The 27,003-nt window shown below is 66.9% G+C and overlaps 1 protein-coding gene across 4 annotated transcripts in view; it reads left to right on the top strand.

Annotated features, from left to right (window-relative positions):
* The window catches only part of KIF26A (kinesin family member 26A), a 40,669-nt gene extending 13,891 nt beyond the window's left edge, over positions 1–26,778 (top strand). Inside the window, exons 1-15 of one of the 4 annotated variants that reach the window (XM_047863589.1) lie at positions 4,728–5,144; positions 5,232–5,326; positions 6,594–6,784; positions 13,200–13,389; positions 17,560–17,769; positions 18,251–18,344; positions 18,607–18,869; positions 18,975–19,158; positions 19,268–19,430; positions 19,762–19,924; positions 20,625–23,478; positions 24,172–24,377; positions 24,494–24,514; positions 24,882–25,032; positions 25,555–26,778. In XM_047863589.1, coding sequence (XP_047719545.1) covers positions 4,871–5,144; positions 5,232–5,326; positions 6,594–6,784; positions 13,200–13,389; positions 17,560–17,769; positions 18,251–18,344; positions 18,607–18,869; positions 18,975–19,158; positions 19,268–19,430; positions 19,762–19,924; positions 20,625–23,478; positions 24,172–24,377; positions 24,494–24,514; positions 24,882–25,032; positions 25,555–25,736 — 5,241 coding nt within the window. In that variant the 5' untranslated portion in view covers positions 4,728–4,870 and the 3' untranslated portion in view covers positions 25,737–26,778. Of the gene's footprint in view, positions 1–4,727; positions 5,180–5,231; positions 5,327–6,593; positions 6,785–13,199; positions 13,390–17,559; positions 17,770–18,250; positions 18,345–18,606; positions 18,870–18,974; positions 19,159–19,267; positions 19,431–19,761; positions 19,925–20,624; positions 23,479–24,171; positions 24,378–24,493; positions 24,515–24,881; positions 25,033–25,554 lie in introns of those variants that run through there. The other 3 variants (XM_047863590.1, XM_047863587.1, XM_047863588.1) reach the window with 3 other exon arrangements.
* The last annotated feature ends 225 nt before the right edge of the window (positions 26,779–27,003 follow it).

The raw sequence follows: 27,003 nt of genomic DNA on the forward strand, positions 1-27,003 counted from the left end.
GGCCCTGCCCACATCCCACTGTGGCTCACGTTGTGCAGACTGAGCAGCACCCCCTTAAGCAAGGGGCCGTGAACACTGGGGGAGGCCCCCGGACATTCCCGAGGCCCCCGTCAAGTGTGCTGGCGACGTCACAGCGGGCAGGGTCCTCACGCGGCCCCGGGGACGTCAGTTCCACGCAGCACCAGCATGCGTGGCCGGGCGTGGTGTCGGCCGCTCCTGCTTCTGAGAGCACCGGCTGGTGCGTGGGCTGACTGGCGGGCTCCTGGGACAGGGTCGGGCCCTCTTCCTCAGGGTCAGAGGCAGAGGGAGCATCTCGTGGGGAGGGGTCCGGCGGCCCCTCCCCTCCGGGCTGCCCCCGAGGCTGTGGACTGCGCGACAGGGCTTGGCGTTAGGGGGAGGGGCCTGCAGGTGGTGGCCGCGTTCTGTGCCTACTCCCCTGGTCTCTCAGGGGGCACATCTTTTCAGTCGGCGGCCGTGTCCCCTCCCCCAGGTCTCTCCTCTTCCGGCCCTCCTCGAGGTCCCCCACACCAGGGGGCGTGGCCTCCATGGAGCCAGCTCTGGGCACCAGCGGGCCCTGTGGGTGCCATGGACTTGGGCTGGGCGTCCTCAGGCAGAGCGCTGGGCCGGTGTCCCCCACGCAGGTGGAGAAGAGGCGAGCCTTGGAGGGCGGAGCCGGGACCGGCCGCGTTCCCCCTGGCCACAGAGCTTGGCTGGGGGTGGTCTCTCCCAGGGGTCTGCGGCGCCCCCGGTTTTCCCTCAAGCAGAAAGTATACCAGGATAGGAGTCGCGATGCGAGGGTTGTTGGATTAGGGGTCTCCTGGGACACTGGAGGGAGTCCTTTTGGGTTTGGGTGATGAATGAGGTTAACCGTGCTGACCTGGGAAGGCCTTTCTCCAGAATGCGCCTGGCTGCTCTGCCCAAGCCTCGGGGCTGCCCTCTCCCGGGGCCTTGGGCCCTCAGCTGTGCCCGTCTGTTTCGTGGAGGACTGAGGCTAAGAGCCCGAGGGTAGGAGTTCGCCAGGCAAACACGTAGGAAGGGCCTTCCAGGCAGAAGGAGCCTTCTGTGTCCAGGCCGAGGCCTGGAGGTGTGAAGCATGGAGGCCTCCCTGGAGGTGGAGGTGTGAAGCCTGGGGGCCTTATCAGGACCTAGGACTGCAGGGGGAAGGGAGCTGGGAGAGGGGCGGGGGTCTGGGCCAAGTGCGTCCGACGCTGCTGCCTTGGTGATTGTGGGTATATGGAGAAGCCCCCTTGCTGCCCCCCTCCCCCATCACTCACCCCTGGGGCAGAGAGATCAGGGGGTCGCTGAGGAAACTAGTTTTGTTGGTCCATTTTCCAGTCACTACAGAGCCAGCCGTGCGAGCCTGGCCAGTGAGCGTCTCTGAAATAGAGTGGTGGGTAGACCTGCCCCGTGGACTCTGCCTCGTGGGGCTGTGGGGCGTGGAGGTACAGGGAGGGTCCCCAGCTGCTGGGACAGAGTCATACATAATCCCAAAGCAGGACAGACCCCTGCCCGGTCCCCACTCCTGGGCTTGCCGTCCACTCTGAGTTTAGCGAGACGGTGCCTTTGATGACATCCTGCCCTCGCTGGGAGTTGGACCCCGTGACCACTGCTGGGACCAGTCCTGGAGCGGCACTCTGCCCTTGGGGCCTCCCCGGCCCTTGGCAGCTTGGGGGTGGGGTGTGCAGGGGCTCAGGGAAGCACTTGGGTCTCGAACTAGCCTCCAGCCGGTGTGATGACGGGTCCTGGGTGCGGCCTTGCCGCTTCTGACCTCTCCTCTATTAAGTCCCGGGGCGAGGCCAGGAAGGGGGAGGCCAGCCCCTGCCACGCATGCCTGGTACCTCCTGGCTGAGCACTGGGCCACCTCGGCGGCAGCACTGAGTTGGGGAGGCAGCTCAGGAGAGCTGGGTAAGGCTTCCCGGAGGAAGTGAGGTTGAGCTGGGCCCAGAGGGAAGTGTCAGACGTGGCGGGCCCAGCTGTGGCGGGTCAGCGCGGGCCGCGGGGAATAGCCGAGGGCTCCTGGGAAGGGAGCTGGATGCATGTCTCACAGGGGCCTCGGATGCCAGGCAGAGGGAGGGGTCGGCCTTCGCTCTGAGGGTGCCCAGGAGGTAGAGGAGGGACATGAGCTGACTGCGGGGGCCGTGGGGTCGGTGCAGCCGTTGAGAGTCTATGTCTCACGCGCCGGGCAGGGGGTTGCTGGCCTCTTGCTGGGCAGCCCTGCCTGCAGCCAGCACGTCGTAAAACGTGGGCGTTTAAGGCTCCCTCTCCGTTTTATGTGCACATTGATCGCGTTTGGGGTGGGTGGGAACGATCTGTAATTAGACAGCAGCCCTGGCGATCGATGGGGAGATTATTAGAAGCGTAAATAGAACTTTAGGATTCAGATGAGGTAATTTCCCCGGAACCGGGGCATCGATAGCGAGAAGTGGCTCTGGGATGGTAAAGTCTCGCGTGTACGTACCTCTGGAGGACGTGCTGGGGTGCCCACCGGCGGCCCCGGGGCGCAACTGTTTCCAGCAGACGTGGCTCCAGCTGGCCAGGAGGGCTGGGGGGCGGGCTGCAGCCCCGTGTCTCAGCACGGAGAGGGGGAGGCAGGTTGTGAGGGGGATGGTCTTTGGAGGGGGAGGCCGGGAGCCAGGACTTTGAGGGCCCAGGACATCCTGGGCGCTGTAGCTGGGAGCTCTCCCCGTGTTCTCTGGGGGGCCGTCCGGAGAGCCCCGTGTCTGGAGGGAGCGGCCCTTCGGCAGCCACAGCTGTAATCAAAACCCAAGCCCGCCTCCCTCGTCTGGGTGCACGGAGCTCGGCCCTTCCCGGCTAATTCCACCTCCTGAGTGTCCAGTGCTGCTTCCTGGTTGTGGGGCCCACCCGGCGGGACAGTCTGGCGGATGCTTTCCGGACCGTCAGGCCGAGGGGCAGACCTGCCGCCACAGGGGACGGAGGTGCCCACGGGAGCCAGGCTCCGGCCGTCGCCACCCTGGTTGCCCCGAGATGCTGGGTGGTGGCCATGGGGCCACCCCAGGTCCTCCGCCCTGACCTGCTGCACTGGGTCCTGGCCGTGAACTGCAGCACGTCCCTCCGTGCTGACGGAGCACCCATGAGATGTCCACAGGACTCCTGCGCTCGGTTCTTAGCCGGAGACCACGAGCCTGCACGGCGGGGCGGCAGGGGGCGGGGCTGCATGGAGCCTGTGCAGACCTTCCCAAGTCCTGCAGAAATCCACGGCCGGGCCCTACCCCGCGCCCTAGGGCTCATGGTCGGCGGGGAGGGGAGAACCCAGAGCCTAGGGCTCCAGGCTGGCCATGGGGGCTGGGGCAGTGGAGGCCCTGCCTGGGTGGGGGACTTCCTGGAGGAGGTGATGTGTGGAACAGGAGCTGAGGTCGTTCTGATGGAGACCGGGGAGCGGGTTGTGTGGCATCGGCCGGGGAGTTTGCCGCCGGTGACCTCGGTACCAGTCTGCCTGCCTCCCCTGGTCCTCGCAGTCCCTGGTAGGTGCCCGCCCATCCTCAGGGGTGCGACTGGGGTGGCAGGGAGTGGACGGTCCTGGCCTGTCTCTCTGACCTGGCCTGTTGCTGGTGCCCTCGCTCCGGGCCTCAGTTTACCCCTCCATGGAACAGACATTGGATGAGATGGCCCCCTCTTCCCTGTGGTGCTGCAGCCGAGCTGCTTCTGTGATGGGGTGCGGGGGTGGGGGGTGGGCAGGGCACCCGCAGGGGTCAGGTCGTTCCCAGCCCGGAGCCTCTGGTACCTGGCACAGGCCCGGCAAGCAGTACCGGCTGCACCCCACGGCGGGCTGCGATGGCCTGCGGGATTCAGTTCCAGCCGTTCGTTCGCCCCCTGCCCCCCCCCCCCCCGCCATCCCCACCTCGTGGCACAGAAGAGCCCCCAGTGAGGGGTTCGTGCTGAGGAGCTGGCGGACGCCGTCCTCCACGTGCCAGAGTATCACAGGCCGAGGGGCTCGGGCCCCGGGGGCCGGTTTGGTGTTTCCCGGATGGTGCTCCCCGGAGCCCCGCGGCAGGCGCTGCCTGGAGCCCGTCGGTGCCGGCTGCCGTCGGGCGCCTCTGCCGGGACGGCTCTGAGCTTGCGCGCTGGGCCCCGGGCCGGTGCGGCCGCCTCATGCTCTCCTCTCTTCGTGCTTCTCTTTCGTTGCTGCTCTCCTGCCTCCCTCTCGTTTTCTGTCTGGCCGCCTCCCGCCCTCCCCTCCCCTCCTGGACCCCTCTCTCCTGTCCTCTGGCCGCCCTCCCTCCCGCCCCCTCCGGCTTCTTTTGGCATGCCTGGGTTCTGCTCCTGGCAGGAATCGGCAGCGGCCGTCCCGATGGCCGGGGCCGTGTCTCGGCAGCTCGTGGGACGGCGGAGCCGAGGCACGTGCGGGACTCCGGAGACAGGTCAGTGTGGGCGACCCGCGCCATCGCCAGGTGGTGCCAGAACCTTCTGGCTGGAGGCGGAGAGGCTGCATGCGACGGTGGGCTGGCCCGGGCCCTGTGGGAGTGGACGGAGGGGCCGTGGAGGGCCCCCTCTGGGACCCCATGCCTGGGTTCCCCGCTGGCCGGGAGGCCTCACCGAGTGGAGTGACGGCCTGGCCCGTGCTGCTGGGCGCAGGCCCCGCGGCAGAGCCATCCCGGGGGGCTGGCGGGAGCCAGGATGCCCACAGGGGTGGGTACGGGGGTGCTGCGGGTGGTGGTCCCCTCCCCGGACCTGGGGCGCACGGTGGGTGCTCAACCCTGCTCTGCTCTGCGGGGCCCCGGTGGTCAGCGTCCATGGGACGGAAGGTGGCAAGTCTTTCCCACCCGCTCTGCTCCACAACGCCGGGTCTTTTGTGGGGAGCACTTGCGTCTAGTGGTGAGCAAGGTCTTCACGTTTGAGGGCAGGTGTGAGCATGTACGGGAGTCCTCCGGCCGGGCTGCCCTGCGTTACCCACCCGTTTGCCTTGGGTCTCCACAGCCTCCTGGAGAAGCAGCTTCTCGTTCTTATCGTCCAGGCCGAGGCCTGGCTGGCCCTCCTGGAATGTTCTCCGGGAGCTGGTGCCCCCTCCACTCCAACAGCCCCATTCCCTCAGGGACAGGGGGCCTCCCAGCCATGGGAGAAGATGCGTCCCTGCCAGGCTGTGTGCTCCTGGAAGACAGATTTACTGAGCACCTACCGTGCCCCAGGCAAGGTGTTGGCACAAGGATGTGGAGGGGACCAGGTCTGTGCGGTAGGACCCCCCCAGGGTCTTCCTGATTCCTGACATGTTTTAGGTGCTCACGGAAGCCGGAGGACTGAGAAAGTATGGTGCTGGGCATGGCCCCGTAGGCGGGGTGCAGAAGCACTAGACAGCCCGAGGGAAGCTGAGGTCAGAGGACTGGGGGAGGCCGGGACAGGGCACCTGGGGCAGGTGCAGGGAGTGCCTTGGAGAAGGAGAGGGCTGGCTGGGCTGGGTTCTGAGGGATGCATAGGAGTTCCTGCCCTCTAGGCAGAGGCAAGGCAGGTGGCAGGGCGCGGAGGGTGAGGGCCTGGGCTGTTTCAGGTGTACCCTTCTCTGCTACTGACCCGTCCTCCATCTCCTGGGGGAGCGGCCGGTGCACCAGGGGCCCCCGGGGGGAGTGCATGGCTTCTATCTAGCTTGAAGTTTGGGGTTCTCTGTGAACTTCCTGTGCAGACATGGTTTTACTGTGTCCCAAGAGGGGTTTGGAAGCTGGTGCTGACCGTGGGCTGGGCAGGGCGGGACCTTCCGCCGTGGCGAGGTGGCAGGACCTTCTTCAGAACGTTCCTCCCAAGGCGTGTGGTGGCACCGTGGCCTCTGGCTGCGTCCCTTAGGAGACCCCGAGGACGTTGGGCCCTCCAGAATGTGGCTCTTCACCCTCAGGGTCACCAGGGAGGCCCATGTCCCATCAGCATGAGGACCCTGGTCCTCCCAGGCCTGGCGTAGAAGGTGGCCCAGGCAGTGCTTGTCCACAGCCCTTGGGGCCGAGTGGAGCAGGGGGGCCCAGGGACCAGTGTGGTACCTGGGGACGCTTGGACCCTGGGGACAGGGGTTCCTAGGGGAATGGGTTTGGGAGTGGCCAGGCTGAGGCAGGCTGCTCCCCCCCACCCCCCAACTCCTGCCAGGAGCCACATCCACCCCCTCCGGGGCCAGGTCTGGCCTGGGGGTCCAGGGCCGGACGTGGGCACATAAACATAATATATGGTGGACGGATCTCAGGTTTTCTGGGGCCGTCCTAGGGAGCATTTAATTACATTTGTGCTTCATTACGAGGCTGTCTCTCTTTCTAGAATTTATTTTAGCTAATTAGCTGGAAATGCCAGAGTAGTATTTCAGATGATGGGAGCGTCATACATTATCATACACGGGGCAATTAGTGCTGCTGACAAATATTTATTTCGGTTTCTCCTCTGATCGTGCCCCTGCGTGCTCCCAGGTGGGTGACCCGGGGGTGAGGGGTGTGGGGGTCACTGGGTGGGCATCTGTGTCCACCTGTCTTCCGTGGGCCCTGTGAGGCTGGCCACCAGCCGGGGTCCTGTGTGTGGAGGGGCCCGGGGAGCATGTGGGGGCCCTGGGGTGTGCGGTCCGCTTCCCCAGCAGGCGTGTGTTCCTCATGCAGGCTCCCCCTTCCCCCTAGGCTGAGGCGGCGGTGGCTGCGGTGGCAGTGGCAGACACGGTCCGGGACGGCTCCCCCACCTTGAGCTCTGATGGCGCGTCGAAGACGTGGGGCCGCGGTGGGGCCCGCACGACGGCACTGGTCACCCCGGCTCCGGGCGCCCCGGCTGGGGGCTCCACAGGCCCGTCGGCGGCAGCCTCCTTCTTCATTAGGTGCGTCCCCCCGGGGGTGCTGGGACACACACGACAGGAGGGGACCTGGGCCGCTGGCCCCCGTGGCCTGCGGGCCTTCCCTGGGAGAGGTGTGGCCGATCTGCCCTGGTAGGGGTGGCAGGGGAGTGGCAGGGCCACGGTGGATGGGCACCGTGTCTACGGCGGTGGAGGCCTCTGACACCAGGGGTGGACTGCAGCCACGGGTGCCCTGGGGCCTGCCCTGGGCCGGTGTGGGCTGGGGCCTCAGATAGAGGCTGATCCCAGTCGGGGAGCCGGGGGCGGGGGAGTGGAACGGGGCTTGAAGGAGGGCGTCCTGGAGGGCGGGCTGCACCCAGACCCCACGCTTTGCCCTCCCCTCCCCGGGGGGCTGCCGGCACACCTGTCCCTGTTAGATCCAGCTCCCCCGTCGGCCAGGAGCTGGGTGGTCCAGTCCCGGCCTCAGCTCTGGTCCTCCAGATGCTTAGCTGCGGCCCTGCAGGCCCCAGGTGCTGGGGACGGGGGCTGGTGTAGCCCAGGCCCGGCAGGTTTGGAGGTGGGAAGTGGTGCGTGGTGAGGGGCTCTCTTCCCCTGCCCCTGCCCCTCCCGCCAGGGCTCTGGGATTCAGCAGATAGGACAGACACGGCGGAGGACTGTGGATTACAGGATGTAATGGTGGTAATGAGTGGTAATGGCAGGCCCAGATGCGGGTCACTGTCCCATTAGCAGCCCTGGCGGGCACTGATAAGCTTGTCCATGAATCACGTGCGGGTGGAGGGGCGAGGTGCCTTATCAGCACGGGCTGTGGGGCTGTGAGGCCCGACGGGGGGCGGGGAGGGGGGTGCTGATGGGCTGGCGAACACTGGCTGTGGGGCCGGCGGGGGAGTCCCCGCGCAGGGGACGAGAGGGCCAAGCTGGACACGTCCCCGCCTGGTTAGCCTCCGTGTCTAGGGCTTTCTGTGGTGGCTTGCTGCATTGGGCCGTGCCTGCAGGGGGATTTCGAGCCTTCTGAAAAGGAAGGAGCCCTCCAGTGGTCCCAGGTTCCGGGGGCCACGCTGGCTCATTAGTGACCTTGTGGCCGGCTAAGCAGGTGCCGGCTGCCTTTTGTCTCCATCGGAGCAAGGCTGCTGCTGACCTTGGGAAGTTACCATAGAAACAAGTGTGGGGACAGCGGGAGGCAAGTTTTCTGATGGGGGGGGGGGGGTTGTGCACTGCTCGCTGCCATTACTTCCAGCCTGTTGAACCAGCCCTGAATCGTAGCAGCGTCTCGCAGAGGCACGGGCCAAGTTGGGGGGGGTGTGTGTCTGGCCAGGAAGGCCATCGGACCTTGTGCTTGACTTGGGCCACAGCCCCCTGGGTGGGATGGGAGTGCTGTGCACCATACGTCCGCTCTCTTATTTAGTGTGTGTGTTGGGGGGCCGTGGAGCTGCCGGATCCCGGCCTGGGGGGCTTCAGGCGTGTGCTGAGTGTACATTCTGTGCTCCCACCTCTGCCCCTTGCCGGGCTCCTACAGGGGCAGAGCTGAGCCCAGCCCACGCCCTGCCCCCTGGCCAGCGGGGGGGTGGGTATCTGTGCGGACAGCCTGTGATGGCCGCGTGGCATCTGTGAAGGGGCAGGGCAGAGTGCTGTCCGTGGTGCTGAGTGCCACGGAGGTGGACTTTGAGGGGTGAGTAGGAGCCTGGCATTGGCCAGGGGAGGCGGAATGGGGTAGCCGTGGGCAGTTTGGGATCTCCTTTGGTCCTGGAGCACTCGCTGGGGGCCAGCGTCGCCCCGGGCCTTCCCAGGACCTCTGAGCCCCTCACCCCGATTTGGGGGACCAAGGCAGAGAGTGGTTGCGTGGGCGCCGGGTGCCCAGGACCTCATTAATGTTGCTGTGCTGTACGGCTCAGGGCTGAGGCCTGGCGCCCTGCTCCCCGCAGCTGGGCCTGGGTGGGCCGTTCACACATGGTGGCCACAGCTGCGGCCGAGAGCTCAGAGTGCCAAGCGACCAGAGCTCCGACAAGGCCGGGCTCCGTGGGGAGGGCATAATTACATCCTCTCTGGAGGCCTTGACCCCCTTCCCCAGCTTTCCTGCTCCTACCGTGGGGTGCCCTTGCCCTTCACCTCTGCCGTCTCCCCTCCTCCCAAGATGTCTCCTCTAGTGGTCTCTCGCCCACCCTTCTGGGTCTTTCTGGGGGTCAGCTCCCAAATCGCTAAGTGTACATGCTTTGGAAGAGCCGTTGGGGTCTCCCGGGCAGGGGCTGGGGAGGTGGCAGGGTGAGATTTCCTTCAGGTACCAGGACCCCCACCGCACTCATAGATGCCCCCGCATTGCCACCCCGGTGGAGCCCCTCCTGGGTGTCTGCCTGGGTGCCCAACCCGAGGACTGTCCGGCCTGGTGCCAGGCAGAGGTCCTCAGCCAGAGGGGGCACCGCCCAGGGGCACGCGGTCAGCATAAGCCAGGTACCCCGAGCAAGACGGCTCTGCCGAGAGCGTCTCCACTGCGAGGTGAGGTTCCCCGGTGACACGATGCGGCTGTGGGAGTGGGGGCCACACACGTGTCCAAAAAGCCCTGGCTGCCTCCTCGAACAGGGAAGGGCCTCACCATCAAGGCCAGCTGCTTGTGCAGTCACCTTGTTTGTGAGAGGCAATTGTTCTTTGTAAAGAGGCAAAATATTCCCCGAGGGATGTTGGAGGGGTCTGTCCCCCAGCCACCCACCCACTCACCCCTGCGCCCTCTCACCCACTCACCCCCTGCACCCACGCACCCACTCACCCCTGCACCCATGTACCCACTCACCCCTGTACCCACTCACCCATGCACCCCTGCACCCATGTACCCACTCACCTACTCACCCCTGCACCCACGCACCCACACACTCACCCATGCACCCACTCACCTACTCACCCCTGCACCCACACACCCACTCACCCACGCACCCACCCACCCACCCACCCACTCACCCCTGCACCCACTCACCCACACACACTCACCCCTGCACCACTCACCCATGCACCTGTGCACTCACCCACGTACCCACTCACCCCTGTACCCACTCACCCACACACCTACTCACCCACACAGCCACACACTCACCCACTCATCTACACACTCACCCAGTCACCTCTGCACCCATGCACTCATCGCCCACTCCACCCATGCACCCATCTATTCACTCACTCACTCTTAGCCATGTCATTGCGTCCCGAGCTTCCCCGGTGTTTGGCCTGGGCTTGGCAAACACCTTCCCTTCTGAGACTCTGCCTGGTGGATGGACACGAACTTATAAACTTGTTTCTCAGGACAGGGACTGGTTCCTGTAGTAGCAGGAGGCAGAGACTTGGGAAGCCCAGCTTGGGGGCATCAGGGCAGGCTTCCTGGAAGAATAGCTTCTGAGGATGTGGAGAGCTAGATGCGCAGGTGAAGTTCCTGCTTTTCCAAGCCTTCTCTTCAGAGCCAGACCACTCAGACTTGCCTACACTTCCCGCATGTCTCGCCTTCCACTACTCCTCACCCCTGCAGGTCCCACCCTGGGCCCCCACCTCCAACAACACAGTGGGCATTCATGGTCCTGGGTGTGGTGCTTGTGTCTTCTCTTAGCCTCTGTGAGGCCTGGTGGCACCTTCCCACTGCTCTCTCCACCTTCCCTGGTCAGAAACCAGGCCTGGGCCTCCAGAAATCTGCAGCCCTTAATGGCAAGCCCGGCCCCCAGGGGCCCCCTCCCCCAGGCCATAGAAACCGAGGTGTGGCTGCTGGGTTTGTCCCTGTTAACAGGGGCCTGGATTTCATCAAAAGAGAGAGTGCCCGTCCTGGGCCCTTGTTAATGCAGTGACATGTCTTTGAGTCATGCCTGGTGGGGTGATCCTGTAAGGGCAGGACCTGGAGGGCCAGGCGGGCCAGGGCCCAGCTCCTCAGCTCCCAGCCCCTTGGGGGCCGACCGCAGGGCTGAGGAGGGAGGAGAGGGTGCCCTGAGTTAGGTCAGACCGTAGGGTGGAGCCCTGGCCAACAGCGTTCCTGACTCCCAGGGCTGGCGGGACCTCAGAGAGTGCCAGGCCCAGCCCCTGTCCAGGCGTGACCGGAACGTGTCTGGGGGAAGGACACCTCGCCGTGCTTTGCTGCCAGGGCCCTGAGGGTGACCAGCTGTGCTGAGGTCTGTGCCGCAAACTCCTGGCTCTTGAGGGGATCACGGAGGGAACAGGAGCCATCTGGCCTCGTGTGTGACCCACCAGGCAAAGAAAGCACTGCCCTCTGGTCGTGCAGATTGGAGGTTGTGACCCGGAGTTGCTCCGTCCTCCTCCACCACCTTACCCATCAACCCTGGGTCCTTCTCAGCCCCTACGTCCCCCGGAGATTTAGGAGTGTGGGTTCAGGATGCCCCGCCCCCCACAGCCGCAGGGTCCCAGGCCGACGTCGCCCGACCTAGGGAGGAGCAGGGAACCGGCTGTTGGCGTTGGGGAGGCCTGCCTTGGCCAGGGCTGTCTGCTGACCTGTTCCATCGGCCTGCGGGCCCGGTGGACACCCTCCACACGCTCGTGCTGGGCGGCCCGTCCGTTCTGGGCTTTCCTGAAATCCTGGGAATGAGCACCACTGTACCTATTTACAGAGGAGGAAATGAATCCTGGGGCCTCATAGCCCTTCAGAGTCCCACCCTCCCTGGCCACCTCAGCCCCTGGGGGCAGTGTGGGGCAGGTGGGGCGGGCTGCCTGCTGAGCGCTAATGTTCTCCAAGTCCTGCTACAGCGCGCCCCCCCCCCCCCCCCCCCCCCGCCCCTGAGTGCTTGGCAGGAAGCCTCTGCGGAACCCGGGGTGGCTGGGGTCCAGGACAGGAGTCCAAGGCTGGGCAGCGGGCCGGGCGGAGGAGCCCCAGGAGCCGAGGCTCTGATGAAATGGCCTCACTTCCTCCCGCAGCCCCTGCCCAGGTCTCCCTGGTCCTCGCCCTGCCGGCCCCGACTGACCCCCGGGGACAGGTCACACTCAAGTTTGGGCTGTGGCCGAGGCCTTGCCTTCTCAGAGTGGCTCTTGTCCCCTGCCCTCAGGCGATGCTGCCAGGCCCCTTCTGCCCCTGACTTGCTGTGATTCTCAGGCAGTGGGGGGTGGGACGAAGGTCTTCTCCTTGCAGGGAGTTCTGAGGTTTACGAGTATCGGGAATCAGGTTATTGTTGGTCTGTGGCCAGAGAAGCCCGGTGGCCCGGCTCGGGACTCCCTGCGCCCCCAGACGCTTGGGCTCCTCCTGGACAGCTTGCGGGCTCCACTCTCCACACCCCCGCCCCACCCGGCCCGGGCACGCATCGGCACCACCGGCCACCGCTCTATTAAGGACCCGCCACGCATCGTAGATTACTTTTATTTCCCGCCATGACACCTCACTAGGAGGAAAGCCGTCCCTGGGGTCTCTTAAAAGACAACTCCTATTAAAGATGAGTGGGGTTAAGCAAAACGCTGGCGGTAGATGGCTGAGCGGGAGGCTGGCTGAGGGCTGGGCGGGCACCGCGGGGTGCAGAAGAGAGGAGGAGCCGCGGGTGCCACAGGTGCTCCAGCCCCGAGCTCGGATCACATCCCTTTCACGGGGGCCCCACCCGCGTGGAGAGGTGATGAGGCCAGGCCGTCTGCGCACCGGGCACGGAGCCTGAACGCGCCCCGGGGCCCACGGTGTGTCCTTTCGTATCTGTGTCACCTGGTGTCACCGTGCTGGGAGCCTGGGGTGGGTGCCGGGCAGCCTGGTGGCCTGCAGTGGAGGGTGCGGGCTCCGGGGGCTGACGCGAGCCAACTCGAACGTGGTGCCGGGGGAGGATGTGCTGGACGGCTGCGGGAGCCCCTGCGGGAGCCCCCGTGAGAGCGTGGTGGGCCCGTGGGGCACGTGTGCCTGTGACGGTCCCCTGGGGGTTCACAACAGTGCTTCTCAAACGTGCACCAGCTGTCGGGGTGGGTTAAAACTCAGGGGGTCTGCACATTCCCCGGGGGTGCTGTGGGGTCGGTGGGGCTACACCGTGCAGGGCTCGAGTGCCCGGCTGAGGGTGCCGGTATGGTGGGGAGGGGGCCGGGGGCCACGGTAACCATGGGAGCACTAGGTTTTGTTGAGCTCCTCTGGTTTGCAGGGTGCTTCGAACCCTTCGGCTCGTCAGGGTTGCACACAAGAGCCTGTGCTGGTCATGGCAACCCATGTGAGAGATGGGGAGACCGAGGCACAGAGACTAAGTCGACACGCCTGGGTGCCCCGGCCTAGGAGTGGCTGACCCCAGCACGCTGCAGCCACCCCCCTCCCCATCCCCCCAGCAGCTGCTGGGCAGGGGACCCAGGGCAGCTGAAGGAGACCCGGCCTGCACTGAGCCAGCCGCCAGGGATAGGACACAGCAACCCCAGCCCGGGGGCCCGTACCGGGCTGTGGGGCCACACCCGGGGCCGGGCAGGTGAGAAGGACAGCACTGAGTGCCCCCACCGGCCCCCGTCCTCCCCTCCCCAGGGCTGCCCAGAAGCTCAGCCTGGCCTCCAAGCGCAAGAAACCTCATCCGCCACCAGCCCCTGCTGCCCGCGGCGCCTCCCCCTACCCCACGGACTTCAGCGGGGTCCTGCAGCTGTGGCCGCCCCCCACGCCCCCCTGCCTGCTCAGGGCCGCCTCCAAGGTGAAGGACAACCTCGGCGGTGTCGGAAAGGTAGGCCTGCTCCTGATTGGCGGTGACCCCGGGGGCTGGTGGCTGGGACGAAGCCAGGGGTGTCTGAGTAGGTGCTGGGAGGGGGCGCAGGAGGCGGAAGGATCCTGCTTCCTTCTCCCAGCTTGGATGAGGTGGGGTACGGACGGGGAGACTGAGGCCCAGGCCCACGTTGGCTGCTCTGGGTGGCAACAAGAGCCCAGGAGACTGCGGTGGGGGTCCCAGGGGCATGTTGTGGCCTCAGACTGGGGTGGGACAGCCAGGGCTTCCTGGGGCTGGGGGTTGGGGTCTGGCCCCCAGGAGCCCCCCTACCGTGTGTCAGTTGGGACGCTGCCCTCCGCTGTTCAGAGTCCGGGCAGATCCCAGCTGCCGCCACCCCTGGAAAGGGGGACGTATGATCAGCTGGTTCAGGTGGGGAAACTGAGGCCCAGAGGGGGGAAGGGGCCCAGCTGCCTGGTCTTGGAACAGGCCATCTGGCCCCTGGCTCTGACCCCTGGCTCCCGTGGCCTTTTGCCCAGACTGGGTTTCCGTCCTGGCCCCACGTGGTTTGCTGGGAACTACACCCTGGCCCGGCTCGGGGCCCTGCATGTGTGGGGTCTGCGTGAGCACGTTAGCTGGGCTCTTTGTGAGGTGGGCTCTTTGTGCCCATGGAGGGTGGGGAGACTGAGGCACAGTCACACAGCCGTGGGGGTGAGCATTGGACCTGACCCTGAGTGTGTACCCCGACATTTTCCCCTGACTTCCTGCCCACACTCTGCATGCTGGCCACTCCCAGGTGCCTCCCCGAGGGTGGTTGGGACTGGGGTGGCCCCCTTGCCGCACACCCCTGCCCCCGGCCGGCCGGCCACCCACCCACCCGGGCACTGGGCGCAGCCTCTCCAGCGCCCAGAGGCTCACCCTGCAGAGGCTGGTTGGCTGGGTCCATGCTCCCCTGGGCTTGGTCTGCCCCACCAGCCTGGGCTGCACAGGGGTCTGATGTGTTCACAGAGGGTCCCCTGCCCGGGGCCTGAGCCACTCCCGGACCACTCCCCTGACGCTCCCCGCCCCCTGGCCCTCCCACTGCACCCCTCCTCCTCAAGCGACTGCCAGCCAGCTCTTGCTGGAAGCCTTCTCTCACGCCTGTCACCCCGACAAGCCTCTCCGCGTAGGTGGTCCTGGGAACCTCAGTGCCGCCCACGTGCAGGTGTATGTGTCGGGGACACGAACCCCGACTGAGCAGAGTGGCTGCGGGACAGGGCTCTAACAGCTCTGACCTTGGCCTTCCTCCCTTGTCGCTGGCTCCCTCGGCCAGCTCTCTCTGAAAGTGGGGGGGTGGTGGGCAGGGCGGGCCTCGTGTCTCAGGCGTGTTATGGGGGGTAGCAAGCCTCTGCCACCTCCTTCTGGGGTCCTCACCCAAGTATTCTGGGGCAGGGTCTCCTCCGTGGTACACCAGCCCCCTCCCCACCCCCTGCCCCCGTCCCTCCACATGGAGCCCTTGTCCCCCAGTCCACTCACTGCCCACCCAGTGCCCCCTCCCTGGCTCCCGGGCTGTTATTTGCACGAATGTCGCATAGTCAGAAATGCCTCTTGAAAGGCGTTTGATATTGTCACAGAAAAGAAGTTAGATTACACTCAATTCCTGACATTAATGTGCTACTTAAGGTAATTCATCATCTTGCAGTATTAAAAAAGACATCGCTTCTGTGGGTGCTGAGCGGCGCCCCTCCCCCCTACCCGCCTGGGCCACCTCTTAGGAGTGGAAGCCCTTTTTTATGCAAAACGTGTTTTTTCCCTACCTGGCAGCGTTCCGCGGCTCTTTGTAATATCTGAACGTTTGGGGAAGAGACTTGATGCCCTTGTCTGGTGCAAAGACCCTGTCATTTCCTGGCCGTGATGACAGGATCCTTGCAGACAGTGGCCTGTGCGTTCGGCTAGGACAGGGCGCCAGCCCCGGGCGGCCGCTCTGCGCCCTCCCCGCAGGCCAGGCCGTGGGTCCCTGAGTGGGGATGAATGTCGCTGGCTCCAGAAGGCAGCACCGGGCGCATTTCCTGCCCTGCAGGAGCCCAGGCGGAGGGCCTCACCCCCTAGGAATCCCCTCCAATCTGCACAGCCCATTTGGCTCCTGAAGTGGCCAGGAGTTCATGCTGAAAAAAAAATTGCCAGAAATTACCGCGAAGTGCACGTTGTCGTCTGCTTGGCAGCAGCATTTGGAAATGAAATAGTTTTGTTCGTGTCGTCGGGGAATAAAGGAATCGATTCTCGCCCGACAGAGCCCAGGTTCGGGGAGTGCAGCAGAAAAGTGTTTTCTTTCCGCTTCTCCCCTGAGAACGTACCCCCCCTTCCTGGAGCGATTTTGCATGTCAATTTGCCACGTGCTGAAGGGGAGAAGACGGGCCTCGCGGAACTACCCACAGTAAACCAATCTTGCCCGCGTATGTATCTGTCACTTACAATTAAATCCGTGAAAAATATTGGCTCTGAAATGAGTCTGGTAATTTGATTTACGCTGTGGCGGAGAAATCGAAGACTTCATTGGGGAGTGGAAGGTGGTGTCCTTCAGCAGAAAGGGGGGTCTGGCGCCCCTCCCAGGAGGCGCCCCAGTTCACGGGGGGCACATCGTGGTCACGGCCCTGCACGAGACGTAGTTTGGGGTGTTTGTTCTCCACGCAGGTTTTGGGGTGTCTGCAGTGCAGCTTGCTCTGGGCTCTTGGGGCCAGGTCCCGGCCCCCCTCCCCGCTGAGCCTCTGTTCCCTTGGGGGCGACGGGGCTGGTGGTCCAGCTGTGTGGATGCCAGTCTTCCGCGGAGCCCGGCACAGGGGTGGGGGGTGGGGGATGGGGGGCACACCTTTGTGTCTATTTTTGGTTTTAGGGTCGCGCGGGAGCTGAGGCTGCGCGGTCACCTGCCAGGGCCCCCGGGCGCACACCCTCCCCCATCCTGCCCTGTTCTTTCTCCTCTACTCCCCCACCTGTGCCCCCCTGGCCAGGCCTCAGTGTCGCCAACACCTCCTGGCAGAGTTGAGCCTTTTCTTGGGGAGGATCACCGTGTCCTCCTGCTGGCCGGGACCCTGCCAGTGTGTGGGGTTTTGGGTTGGGTCCCCGGCTGGCTCCCCCAGCTTCCCCTCCCAGGGCATCATGGCTCTCCAGCCAGCCCCCTTTTGTACCTTTGTTCTTCCTCTCCCTGTGCCGGACCCTGGCTGAGGAGCTAGAGGCAGGGGCTCCCTGGAGGAGGCAGAGGCTGGACCGACATGGGGGCTGGGGCCGCCCTGCTCTGGCCGTGGGGAGGGAATCCTCGCTGGGGGGCTGCCCCAGTCCCCATCCCGCGCCTGCTTTCCTGGGAGCCGCACTTGACGGCCTGCTGACCTGGGGCCGCTAAGGTGGGGGGGCGGGGCAGCACCCCGGGGCGGGGCTCCGTGGGCAGGAGTGTGGCCTGTGCATCTTCCTTCGGCGGGGGGGGGGGGGTGGCTGTGTCTGCGGCCTGTTCTGGTTGCCCCTCCCTCCCTCCTTCTCCCTCTGCCCTCAGTTTGGGATTGGGTCTCAGGCTGTGTGACCTGTCAGTGTTTCCTCCCTCCTGGGATGGAGGTGGGCCTGGGAGGGGGTCGCTGGGCCGAGAGCCGCGCCGTGTGTGTGCCAGGGGCTCCTTCTGGTCCCAGGGGCTCTGTGCCTTCGGGTTGAGCTCGCTTAGCTTCCAGCTCTGCATCTGAGTCAGTGAGCGGGCCAGACACCCCACATCGAGGGGAGGCGGGTGCACTTGTGGTGCCACACTTCCATCCCTGTGCTCACGGGGGCATCCAAAGCCTGTCCCCCCCCTCCTGACTTTTCCCCCTGCTGTCCTCCACCACCCAACCCCCTCCCCCGCCCCGTCCTCCCCGACCCCATGCTCCTCCTATGCTCCTCCACCCTGTGCTCCCTGACTCCGTGCTCCCCTGTCCTGGCCCCTGCTCCTCCTCCTGTGCTGACTGCCCCCACACCAGGCTCCCATCCTGTCACTGAGCCTCGCGTTCTGCCTGCCTGGCTGATCTCTTACGGGATCTGCTCCGGCTGGAGCTGGGGTGCAGGCATCCACATTCCTGCGGTGGGGATCCCCGTGCCGGGGCCTGGCCCGCTGTCTCAACTCGCGCGAGTTCCTCCTGCCTTGTAATTAGCGGCCGCTGGGCGGGCGGCTGCTCAGATGCCCGTTCCCGCCTCCCCTGCCAGGTGAAGGTCATGTTGCGAATCTGGCCGGCACAGGGGGCGCAGCACTCGGCCGAGCCCACGTCCTTCCTGAAGGTGGACCCGCGTAAGAAGCAGGTGACCCTGTACGACCCGGCCGCCGGGCCCCCGGGAAGCTCGGGCCCCCGACGAGCCGCCGCTGTGGCTCCCAAGATGTTTGCCTTCGATGCGGTCTTCCCCCAGGACTCGGAGCAGGTGAGGGCGGCGGGCACCCCCGGGGCCAGGGCCGGGGCCGGGCCTGTGCTTGCTCCTGGTGCCCAGCGAGGAAGGAGGAGGGCGGCGAGAGTGAGGCCAGCGGCCCCGGCCCGGCCCCTTCTGCTTTCCCTTCCTCCTTGGCCCCGGCCCAGGGGGTCTCCGACTCTGCTGCTGGCCTGGGGAAGTGCACGATTTTTGGTGGGCTCTGTGGAAGGCTTGTGTGCTGGGTGTGCGTGAGCGCCTGGGGTGTGGTGTGGTCTCCACGACGGCGGTGTGAGTTGTGTGCCTGGCGGCTCACGCCCTGTGCGCTGTGTGTCTGTATCCCATCCGTGTGTGTCCCATGTGCGCGTGGAGGTCTGTGTCCTCGGTCCTGTGCGCGCCGGCCTGGCCATCTTGTGAGCTGGGGACAGACAGGCGTGGTGGGGGGCTGGGTGTCGACTCCCTCGACGCCTGCCTGACACCCGGGCCCCCCCCCTCCCAGGCTGAGGTCTGTTCCGGGACAGTGGCTGACGTGCTCCAGGCAGTGGTCGGGGGGGCTGATGGCTGCATTTTCTCCTTTGGCCACATGAGCCTTGGTAAGCATCCCCCCCTCATCCCCTCTGTGCAGTCTCTGGGCCTCATTTCCCGGGGGGGAGGGGGCCGCACGGAGGGAAAGCCCAAACCCTGTCGTCCTGGAGGGCAGGGGGCCTTGGACTGGAGGAGGCCCCCTAGGTCTCAGTGGCCCCCAGTCGGCCCCGAGGGCCCTGGGCAGGTCCAGGGAGGAGGCCGGGTGTGGCTGGGCTCCCAGGGCATGTCGGGCTGAGTGGGGGGGCCCTGACACGCCCACGTGGCCCCCAGGCAAGTCCTACACGATGATCGGGAAGGACAGCTCGCCTCAGAGCCTGGGTGTCGTGCCCTGCGCCATTTCCTGGCTCTTCAGGCTCATCGAGGAGCGCAAGGAGAGGACGGGCACCCGCTTCTCCGTCCGCGTGTCGGCCGCGGAGGTGTGCGGCCCCGACGAGAGCCTGCGGGACTTGCTGGCCGAGGTGGCCTCCGGCAGCCTCCAGGACGCCCAGTCCCCGGGCGTGTACCTGCGCGAGGACCCGGGGTGTGGGGCGCAGGTACGCCGCGGCCCCGCGTGCGGTCTCGGGGGGCTGCGAGGGGGCCGTGGGGAGGTAGGCGCGGGCCGCAGCTTGTGGGGCGCTGTCCCCTCCGCCTGTCCCCAGCTCCAGAACCAGAGCGAGCTCCGGGCGCCCACGGCCGAGAAGGCAGCCTTCTACCTGGACGCCGCGCTGGCGGCCCGCAGCACCAGCCGGCCCGGCTGCAGCGAGGGCTCCCGGTGCGGCTCGCACACGCTCTTCACGCTGCACGTCTACCAGTACCGCATGGAGAAGTGTGGCCGCGGCGGAAGTAGGTGTCCGCCCGGCGTGGCTCCCGTCCGCAGGGCCGTGCCCGGGCGGGGGGCGGGGGTCTGGGTGCCCTGGGGCCCCGCCGTCACCCTCCTGCCCTGTGGTTTCAGTGTCTGGAGGCCGCAGCCGCCTGCATCTCATCGACCTGGGCAGCTGTGAGGGGGCGCCCGGCAGGGGCGGCGAGGCCTCCGGGGGCCCCCCGTGCCTGTCTCTGTCAGCTCTGGGCAGCGTCATCTTGGCCCTGGTCAGTGGAGCCAAGCACGTGCCCTACAGGTGAACGGCGGGCTCCTCGGTGGGCGGGCTCCTGCCCTGGGGTGGCCCCCGGGAACCAGCCGAGGGCAAGGTGGGCCTGCCCAGTACGTCTGGACCCCTGAGCTCTTTGGTCCTCTGTTCGTCCCCGTCTGCCGGGCCTTGACGTTGGGGGGGAGGGGCCCACGGGGTGGCTGCCCGACTGGAGCCTGGGCTCCAGGCACGGCCCCGTCCCGGCGAGGGGCCTGTGTCCTGCCCTCCCCCGCCCCCCGCCCCGTAGCACCCCGCACGCCCAGCCTCCCACCCTGACGTCCCCTCCCCAGGCCCTCAGCCTCTGAGCAACCCTCGCCCCCAGGGAGCACAGGCTCACCATGCTGCTGCGTGAGTCCCTGGCCGCCCCCAGCTGCCGAGCCACCATGATTGCCCACGTCTCGGACGCGCCAGCACGCCATGCCGAAACGCTCAGCACCGTGCAGCTGGCTGCCCGCATTCACCGCCTGCGCAGGAAGAAGGTCAAGGTCTGTTCCGCCTCCTTCCTGCCCCTCCCACCTTGAGGACCCCCCCCCCCCGCCGGGGTCCTGCGTCCTCTGAGGGCCCCTGCCTGGCGGGGTGGGGAGCCTGCTGCCCATCTCTGGTTGGGCCCGTGGGGCTCTGCCCAGAGAAGGTAGGGAGCCGGGCCTGGGCCCTGGGCATCTGACGCAGGGCTGGAGCCTGTCCCCGAGGGGGGCTTGGGGTTGCTTGGCCTCTGTGTCTCCGGCACAGGGGTAGGCCTGTGGTCCGGGCAACCTGGCGGGGTCCCCGTGGCCCCCGGGCGCCAACCAGCAGAAAACTTCCCGGGCAGCCCTCGGAGGGGCAGGAGGGTGGCGTGAGGGCCACCCCGGGGTCACATGGACCTGGGTCTGAATCCTGGATTCGCAGTTACGGGTGGTGTGGCTGTGGCCGCGTGTCCTTGCGTCCCTGTGATTCAGCTTAATGCTATTTCCTTGGGCTCCGGAGAAGGGGCGGTTGTGCTTGGTGCTTGCGGCGGCCCCACCCCAGGGGCCACCCGGTGCCGTGGCTGCCATCGCGTCCTCCCGGGCGGTGAGCGGCACGTGTCGCCGGGGCGCGGGGGCGGGGGGGGGGGGGGGGGCGGTGAGCGGTGGGTAAGGCGGCCGCTCACCCGCTTGCTCTGCCCCCCGGTGGGTAAGGCGGCCGCTCACCCGCTTGCTCTGCCCCCAGTACGCGTCCAGCTCCTCGGGCGGGGACAGCTCCTGTGAGGAAGGCCGCGCCCGCCGCCCACCGCACCTGCGACCCTTCCGCCGCTCCATGGCCCCTGACCCTGGCCGCCTGGCCCCCAGCTCACCCGGAGACCCCGAGTGCTCGTCCAGCAGTGAGCAGTCCTGCGACACCGTCATCTACGTGGGGCCTGGCGGGACGGCACTGTCCGACCGCGAGCTCACTGACAACGAGGGCCCGCCCGACTTCGTGCCCATCATCCCCGCGCTGAGCCGCCGCAGGCCCTCCCAGGGCCCTCGAGACGCAGACCACTTCCGTTGTAGCACCTTCGCCGAGTTGCAGGAGCGGCTGGAGGGCATTGACGGCAGCGAGGGCCCCTCCGAAACCCTGAGCGTCGCCAGTGGGGCCCAGCCCGGCCCGGCCTGCGGGGCCAGGAGGCCCTCCCCGCCCGAGGCCGCCGCCCCCAGGAAGGCCGTGGGCTCCCCGCTGGCGGCCAGCACACCTCGAGGCAGCCCCGGCCCGGACACCCACCGGGGTGCCCCAGAGCCCTCCAGGGCCAGCGCCGACCAGAGGGAGGGAGGCAGCGTGAGGCCTGCGCCGCCCGGGCCGGACAAGGTCGCCGCGGGCGGAGGCGGGAGGCCACTGCCCGGCCCGGCCCCTCCGCCGCCTCGGCAGCCAGAAGCCAGCCCAGCCCCCGAGGACCCCGGGGGCGCGGACACGGATGGTGCGGCACGGACACCCCCCGTGGGCATGAGCGGGCAGACCGGCCGCCCCCGCCCGTCTGCACGAGGCCGCCGTCTGGAGCGGGGCCTGCTGACCACCACGGTGACCCTGCAGCAGCCCGTGGAGCTGAACGGCGAGGACGAGCTGGTGTTCACGGTGGTGGAGGAGCTGTCTCTGGGCGGGCTCACCGGCTCCGGCCGCCCCGCCAGCCTGGCCAGCTTCGGCAGCAACTGCTCTCTGCAGGCTCTGGCCTCCGGCTCGAGGCCCGTGAGCATCATTAGCAGTATCAACGACGAGTTCGATGCCTACACCACCCAGGCGTCCGGCGGGCCCTCAGAGGGCGCAGCCTGGGCCGGGAGCAGCCAGGGCTCCTCCATCAGCTCTCGGCTCAGCGAGGTCAGCGTGTGCGCGGACGATCGCCACAGCCCCGCGCCGCAGCCTCCCTTCAGGGCCGGCCCTGACTCGCCGGCAAGGCCCGACCCTCCGGGCCCCCCCGTCCTGGGCAGCTCCCCGGATGATGGCCGCTGTCGGTTCCCGGAGCACGGGCGATTGGACAGTCCTGGCCCGGCCCGGAGTCCTCGTCCTGGGGAAGCGGCCGCCGCAGCCCCCGCCCGAGTTGGCCGGGAGTGCCCGGCCGTGTCCCCATGGGGGGCAGCCCCGGCGCAGACCATCCACTCCAGCCTTCCCCGGAAACCGAGGACTCCCTCAGCGGCCAGCCGCGCAGGCTGCCCTCGCCTGGCCCCGAGCCCGCCAGGCCCCGGAGGCCTGTTCGAGGACCCTTGGCTGCTGCGGGCAGATGAATGTGGTGCCCTCCAGGGGGTCTCTGCCGGCAGGGCCTCCAGCCCGGCCCCCGTGCTGTCTTGTGCCCGCAGGGTCGTGGACGGCTGTGAGGTGGCAGCCAGGGCAGGCCACAGGCCGGAGGCCGTGGCTCAGATCCCACCGCTGCGGAGGGGAGCCACCACACTGGGTGTGAGCACGCCCACCGCATCCTGCAGGGACGCCCTGGCCGACGCGGCTGCCTGCTTGGGCGGCCCGAAGGATGCCCCCAGCCGCAAGAAAAGTGTGGTCCCCAAGGGAGGCCTCTTCCCGAGGCCCAGCGGGGCGGCACCCCCAGCCCCTCCTGTGCGCAAATCCAGCCTGGAGCACAAGAGTGGCCCAGCTCTGGCCGCTCCCCAGGCCGGGGGCCTCTCGAGACCTGCGGCTGCCCCCCTCCCCCGAGGGGAGGAGGAGGCCAGGCCCGGTGGCCGGGCTGACCACTCCGTCCCCAGGGCCACGTCGAGCCTGAAGGCCAGGGCTGGCAAGGCGGAGGCAGTGTCCCGTCCCACCACCCACGGCTCTCTGGAGCGGTGTGAGCTCCTGGGGCACAGCAGCGGCAAGCCCAGGGAAGCTCCCGGGAGGCCAGCCCGGGCCGTGCCCAGGCTGGGTGTACCGTCCACCAGCCCCACGCCTGGGCCCGCTCCTGCCTGCAGGGGCAGCCCAGCCAAGGGAGTGGGGGCCCCGAAGCCCCCGGCTGCAGGGGGCAAGGGCCGCAGCCTAGCAGCTGGTGGGTCGAGGGCTCTGGGTGTTCCCGTGAAGCCACTAACCCCAGCAGTGGGCAGGACCCCCGGTGGCCCCGTGATGGCGCCCCGGGTGGCCCCACGGGCAGTGCCTGGCATGGGGGCCAAGGCCAGCCGCGGCACCATCATGGGCACCAAGCAGGCGCTCCGGGCCGCCCATAGCCGCGTCAATGAGCTGGCAGCCAGCGGAGCCCCTGGCAGAGGTGGCCCCCCCTGGGGCTCAGTGGACTCGGACAGCGGCAGTGACAGCGGTGTGAACGTGGGGGAGGAGCGGCCGCCCGCGGGCCCGGCGCTGCCCTCCCCCTATAGCAAGGTGACTGCCCCACGGAGGCCCCAGCGCTGCAGCAGCGGCCACGGCAGCGACAACAGCAGCGTGCTGAGTGGCGAGCTCCCGCCCGCCATGGGCCGCACCGCCCTGTTCTACCACAGCGGTGGCAGCAGCGGCTATGAGAGCGTGCTCCGCGACAGCGAGGCCACCGGCAGTGCCTCCTCTGCCCCCGACTCCATGAGCGACAGCGGGGCCGCCTCCCCTGGCGCTCGCTCTCGAAGCCTCAGGTCTCCCAAGAAGAGGGCCACAGGTGGGTGCGGGTGCTGCCCTCCGCTGTTGGCACCTACCGCGTGCCCTCCTCTGACCCCCTGCCACCCCCGAGGCTGGGGCTGTGCTGTTAGAGCAGGCCGACGAGTGCAAGTCTGTGCGGGTCACCCCGACGGGGCACCGGGAGCCGGGGGAGGCCTTGCATTTGGGGCTCCCAGTCAGGTGCTTCCCTGGGCTCGGGCCTAGCTGCATGGGAGCCCCCTGCCATGGCCGCTCCTGCCTCCTACCCTGACCTGGGGGGACAGGGCCAGCTCCTTGCTCTGTGTCTGTGTGTGTGTGTGTGTGTGTGTGTGTGTGTGTGGCTGGGACGTGGGGGTGGGGCGTGGGGGTGGGGGTGGGGAGCAGGGAGGGACATCCTGGGAGCTATGGGTGGGACGCCCCTCAGGCCTGGCTCAGGAGTCTGTCCTGGGGCAGCTGGGCTAGGGAGTGTTATGTTGGGCCTCAGCCTGGCTGGCTGGGGTATTGAGGGCTGCCCTCAGGGGAGGGCCAACCAGGAGGCTGTAAGGGGCAGCTGGAGTGGCTGTCCAGGTGACAAGTGGCCTGGAGAGGCTGGGGATTTCTGGATCTGGCCCCGGTGCTGTCTTCTCTCTCAGGCCCCGGGCAGGCTGGGCCGGGGCTGGGGCCTGGGCCTGGGACCCCGGTCTCCGCGCATCCAGGGCCCGGCTCTCTGTTCCAGGTCTGCAGAGGAGACGGCTGATCCCAGCCCCAATGCCCGACACGGCTGCCCTGGGCCGCAAGCCCAGCCTCCCCGGGCAGTGGGTGGACCTGCCCCCGCCCCTGGCCGGCTCCCTGAAGGAGCCCTTCGAGATCAAGGTGTATGAGATCGACGACGTGGAGCGGCTGCAGCGGCACCGCCCGCTCCTGAGGGAGGATCCGTCTGAGGTCAGGGCCAGTGGGGGGCTGGGCGGCTGGTGGTGAGAGGTCCTGGGATGGCAGGGTGGGCCCTGGAGGGTGGGGCCAGGCGGCCAGCTGACCCTACTTTCCCCTCTTGCCCTCAGCCTTGCCAGGATGTGGAGAAGGTAGGAACCAACCTTGAACCTGTGGTGGCCGCTGATGCCCACTTGGGCAGAGTGGGTGGTCCGAGGGGTCCTGAGGTCACCACTCTTGTCCCCTGGAGTTGCATCTGATGGAGCTTTTACCACAGCTGTTTCCCACAACCTGGGCCCAGGCACTGGCAGGCTGCTTTGGGAGCACCTGGTGGGAGCCCCACCTTGTGGGGGGCCCAGGTCTGACCCCTGCCCACCTCTGAGGCCCCACCGTACATTGGCCCAGGCCTGGGGGCTGGAGGGAGACCCTCCTTCCAAAGCTGGGGATGGTGGGAGAGCATGGGAGTGGGCTGCCCTCCATGCCTGAGCACCCCCACCCCGCCCATCCCTTGCCCCCCAGGGTCCGGCGTGCAACAGTGCCACGCTGCGGCTGGCTGAGCGCAGGCAGCAGAGGCTACGAGAGGTGCAGGCCAAGCGTGAGCACCTATGCGGGGAGCTGGCCGAGACCCAGGGCCGGCTGATGGTGGAGCCCGGCCGCTGGCTGGAGCAGTGTGAGTCCCCGGCCCGCGGTGCTGGGAGGAGCAGTGTGGCCCCACCCCTCTCTGCTGAGAGCGGTAATGTGGGCCCCGCCCCTCTTCTGGGAGGGTCAGTGTGGCCCCGCCCCTCTCTGCTGAGAGCGGTAATGTGGGCCCCGCCCCTCTTCTGGAGGGTCAGTGTGGCCCCGCCCCTCTGCTGGGAGGAGCAGTGTGGCCCTGCCCCTCTCTGCTGGGGGGGTAGTGTGAGCCCCGCCCCTCTCTGCTGGGAGGGGCAGTGTGAGCCCCGCCCCTCTGCTGGGAGGAGAACTGATATCCCCATCCCGGGAGGGGCAGGGTTGTAGGACTCTAGAGGGTGCCCCCACCGCCCTGGTGCCCCTTGCCTGCTGCGCCCCTAAGCCAGCCACTTCCCTCTAGAACTCCGGCTGCTCACCTTCACCTTGGCCCAGACAGGGACCCAAAAGCCGGGAGGGGAGAGAAGCATTTCCTCGGCCCCGTGGGAACCCCTGGTCTGACCAGCTGCTTGCTGTCCCTCCCCAGTCGAGGTGGACCCGGAGCTGGAGCCCGAGTCAGCAGAGTACCTGGCGGCCCTGGAGCACGCCACGGCCGCCTTGGAGCAGTGCGTGAACTTGTGTAAGGCCCACGTCATGATGGTCACCTGCTTTGACATCAGCGTCTCCGCCCCCGCCGCCACGCCCGGGCCGCAGGAGGTGGACGTCTGAGGCTGGGCACTGGGGTGCACAGAGGGGGCGTGGGAGGGAGCGAGGATGTGGTAGGGGTCGGAGGGAGGAGGATGCAGAGGGTCGGCTGAAGGACCGGGGGTCTCAGAGGCGAGGGAGCATGAGGGAGGGGCTGGCCGAGTGCAGCGAGCGGACAGGGAAGGAGCCGTGCGGAGACAGAGACTGTCACCATCCAGACAACGACACAAGTGCCTTTAACCTTGAACTGGACTTCTCTCCTTTTTGCGTTTGGTGCTAAGGACTCAAGACACCAGCAGACGTTGTGCTCAGGCTGTGGCCTGGCGGCCCCGGTGGCCATCCAAGTGCCCAGCAGGAGCCTCTCTCCAGCCAAGCAGATTCATGTAGCAGGACAGCTCTGGGCTCAGCAGGTCCGAAGGTCAGGATCACTTCTCCTTTATAGCCGTCTCCTCTCGGCAGAGCCGGCCCTAGTGGTCACCGGGCCCTGGGTCTGCGTGCAGTTCTCTCTGCAGATGGAACTGGGGGTCCTCCGGGCAGGGACGGCCCACCTTCCCTTCTCCGAGGACCTCCTCTGTCCTGAGGACACAGGGAGGGCAGCACCCACGGGCTGAGCTGAAGGCACACGGCGCCTTCTTCTACGGCAGGAATTCTTACCAAAACCACAAGCAAAAACAAAACAAAAGAAAACACACACAAAAAATGTGGGGGATAAGGGTTTTGTAAAGGTTCTGTTAGGTTCATATTTTTATATCATTTTGCCTATAAATGCAGTATTTGCAGTGGGAATTTGGAGACAAATGATCTATGTTTTTATGGTTTTCTATGGAAGGTATTCCTCAGGCCAGGCTCTTTCTGGGGGGCACCCTGGGCAGGGCAGGGGTCCTTGGGAGGCACTTCTTGCTAAATGCAGACCAGGGGTGAATTTGCTGAGGTATGTGTTCCCGGCACAATGGGCTCTGTTTTCTGACCGTTGTGCATTTTCTAAGGGCGTCCAAACCTTTGTACAAATGTGTAGATAACATCTTGCTGCAGCTTTTGTGAATAAAAGACACATCGGTTGTTAAAATGGCTCCTGAGCTCACTGGGCGAGCTGCCCTGCAAGGGTCCTGGGGTGAGGTGGCCTCAAGGCATTGAAGGATGCATCTCCAGGACAGCAGGGGACTTACCTTCTGCTTGCCGGCCCTGCAGCAGCCCTGCAGGGACCAACCTTGCAGGTGACAGGGGAGAGTAGGGACAGACCGAGAGGGGACAGCAGGGACAGACCAAGGGGACAGAGCAGGGACAGACCGAG

The sequence above is a fragment of the Prionailurus viverrinus genome, chromosome B3, assembly GCF_022837055.1.
Source record: "Prionailurus viverrinus isolate Anna chromosome B3, UM_Priviv_1.0, whole genome shotgun sequence".
Classification (NCBI taxonomy): domain Eukaryota; kingdom Metazoa; phylum Chordata; class Mammalia; order Carnivora; family Felidae; genus Prionailurus; species Prionailurus viverrinus.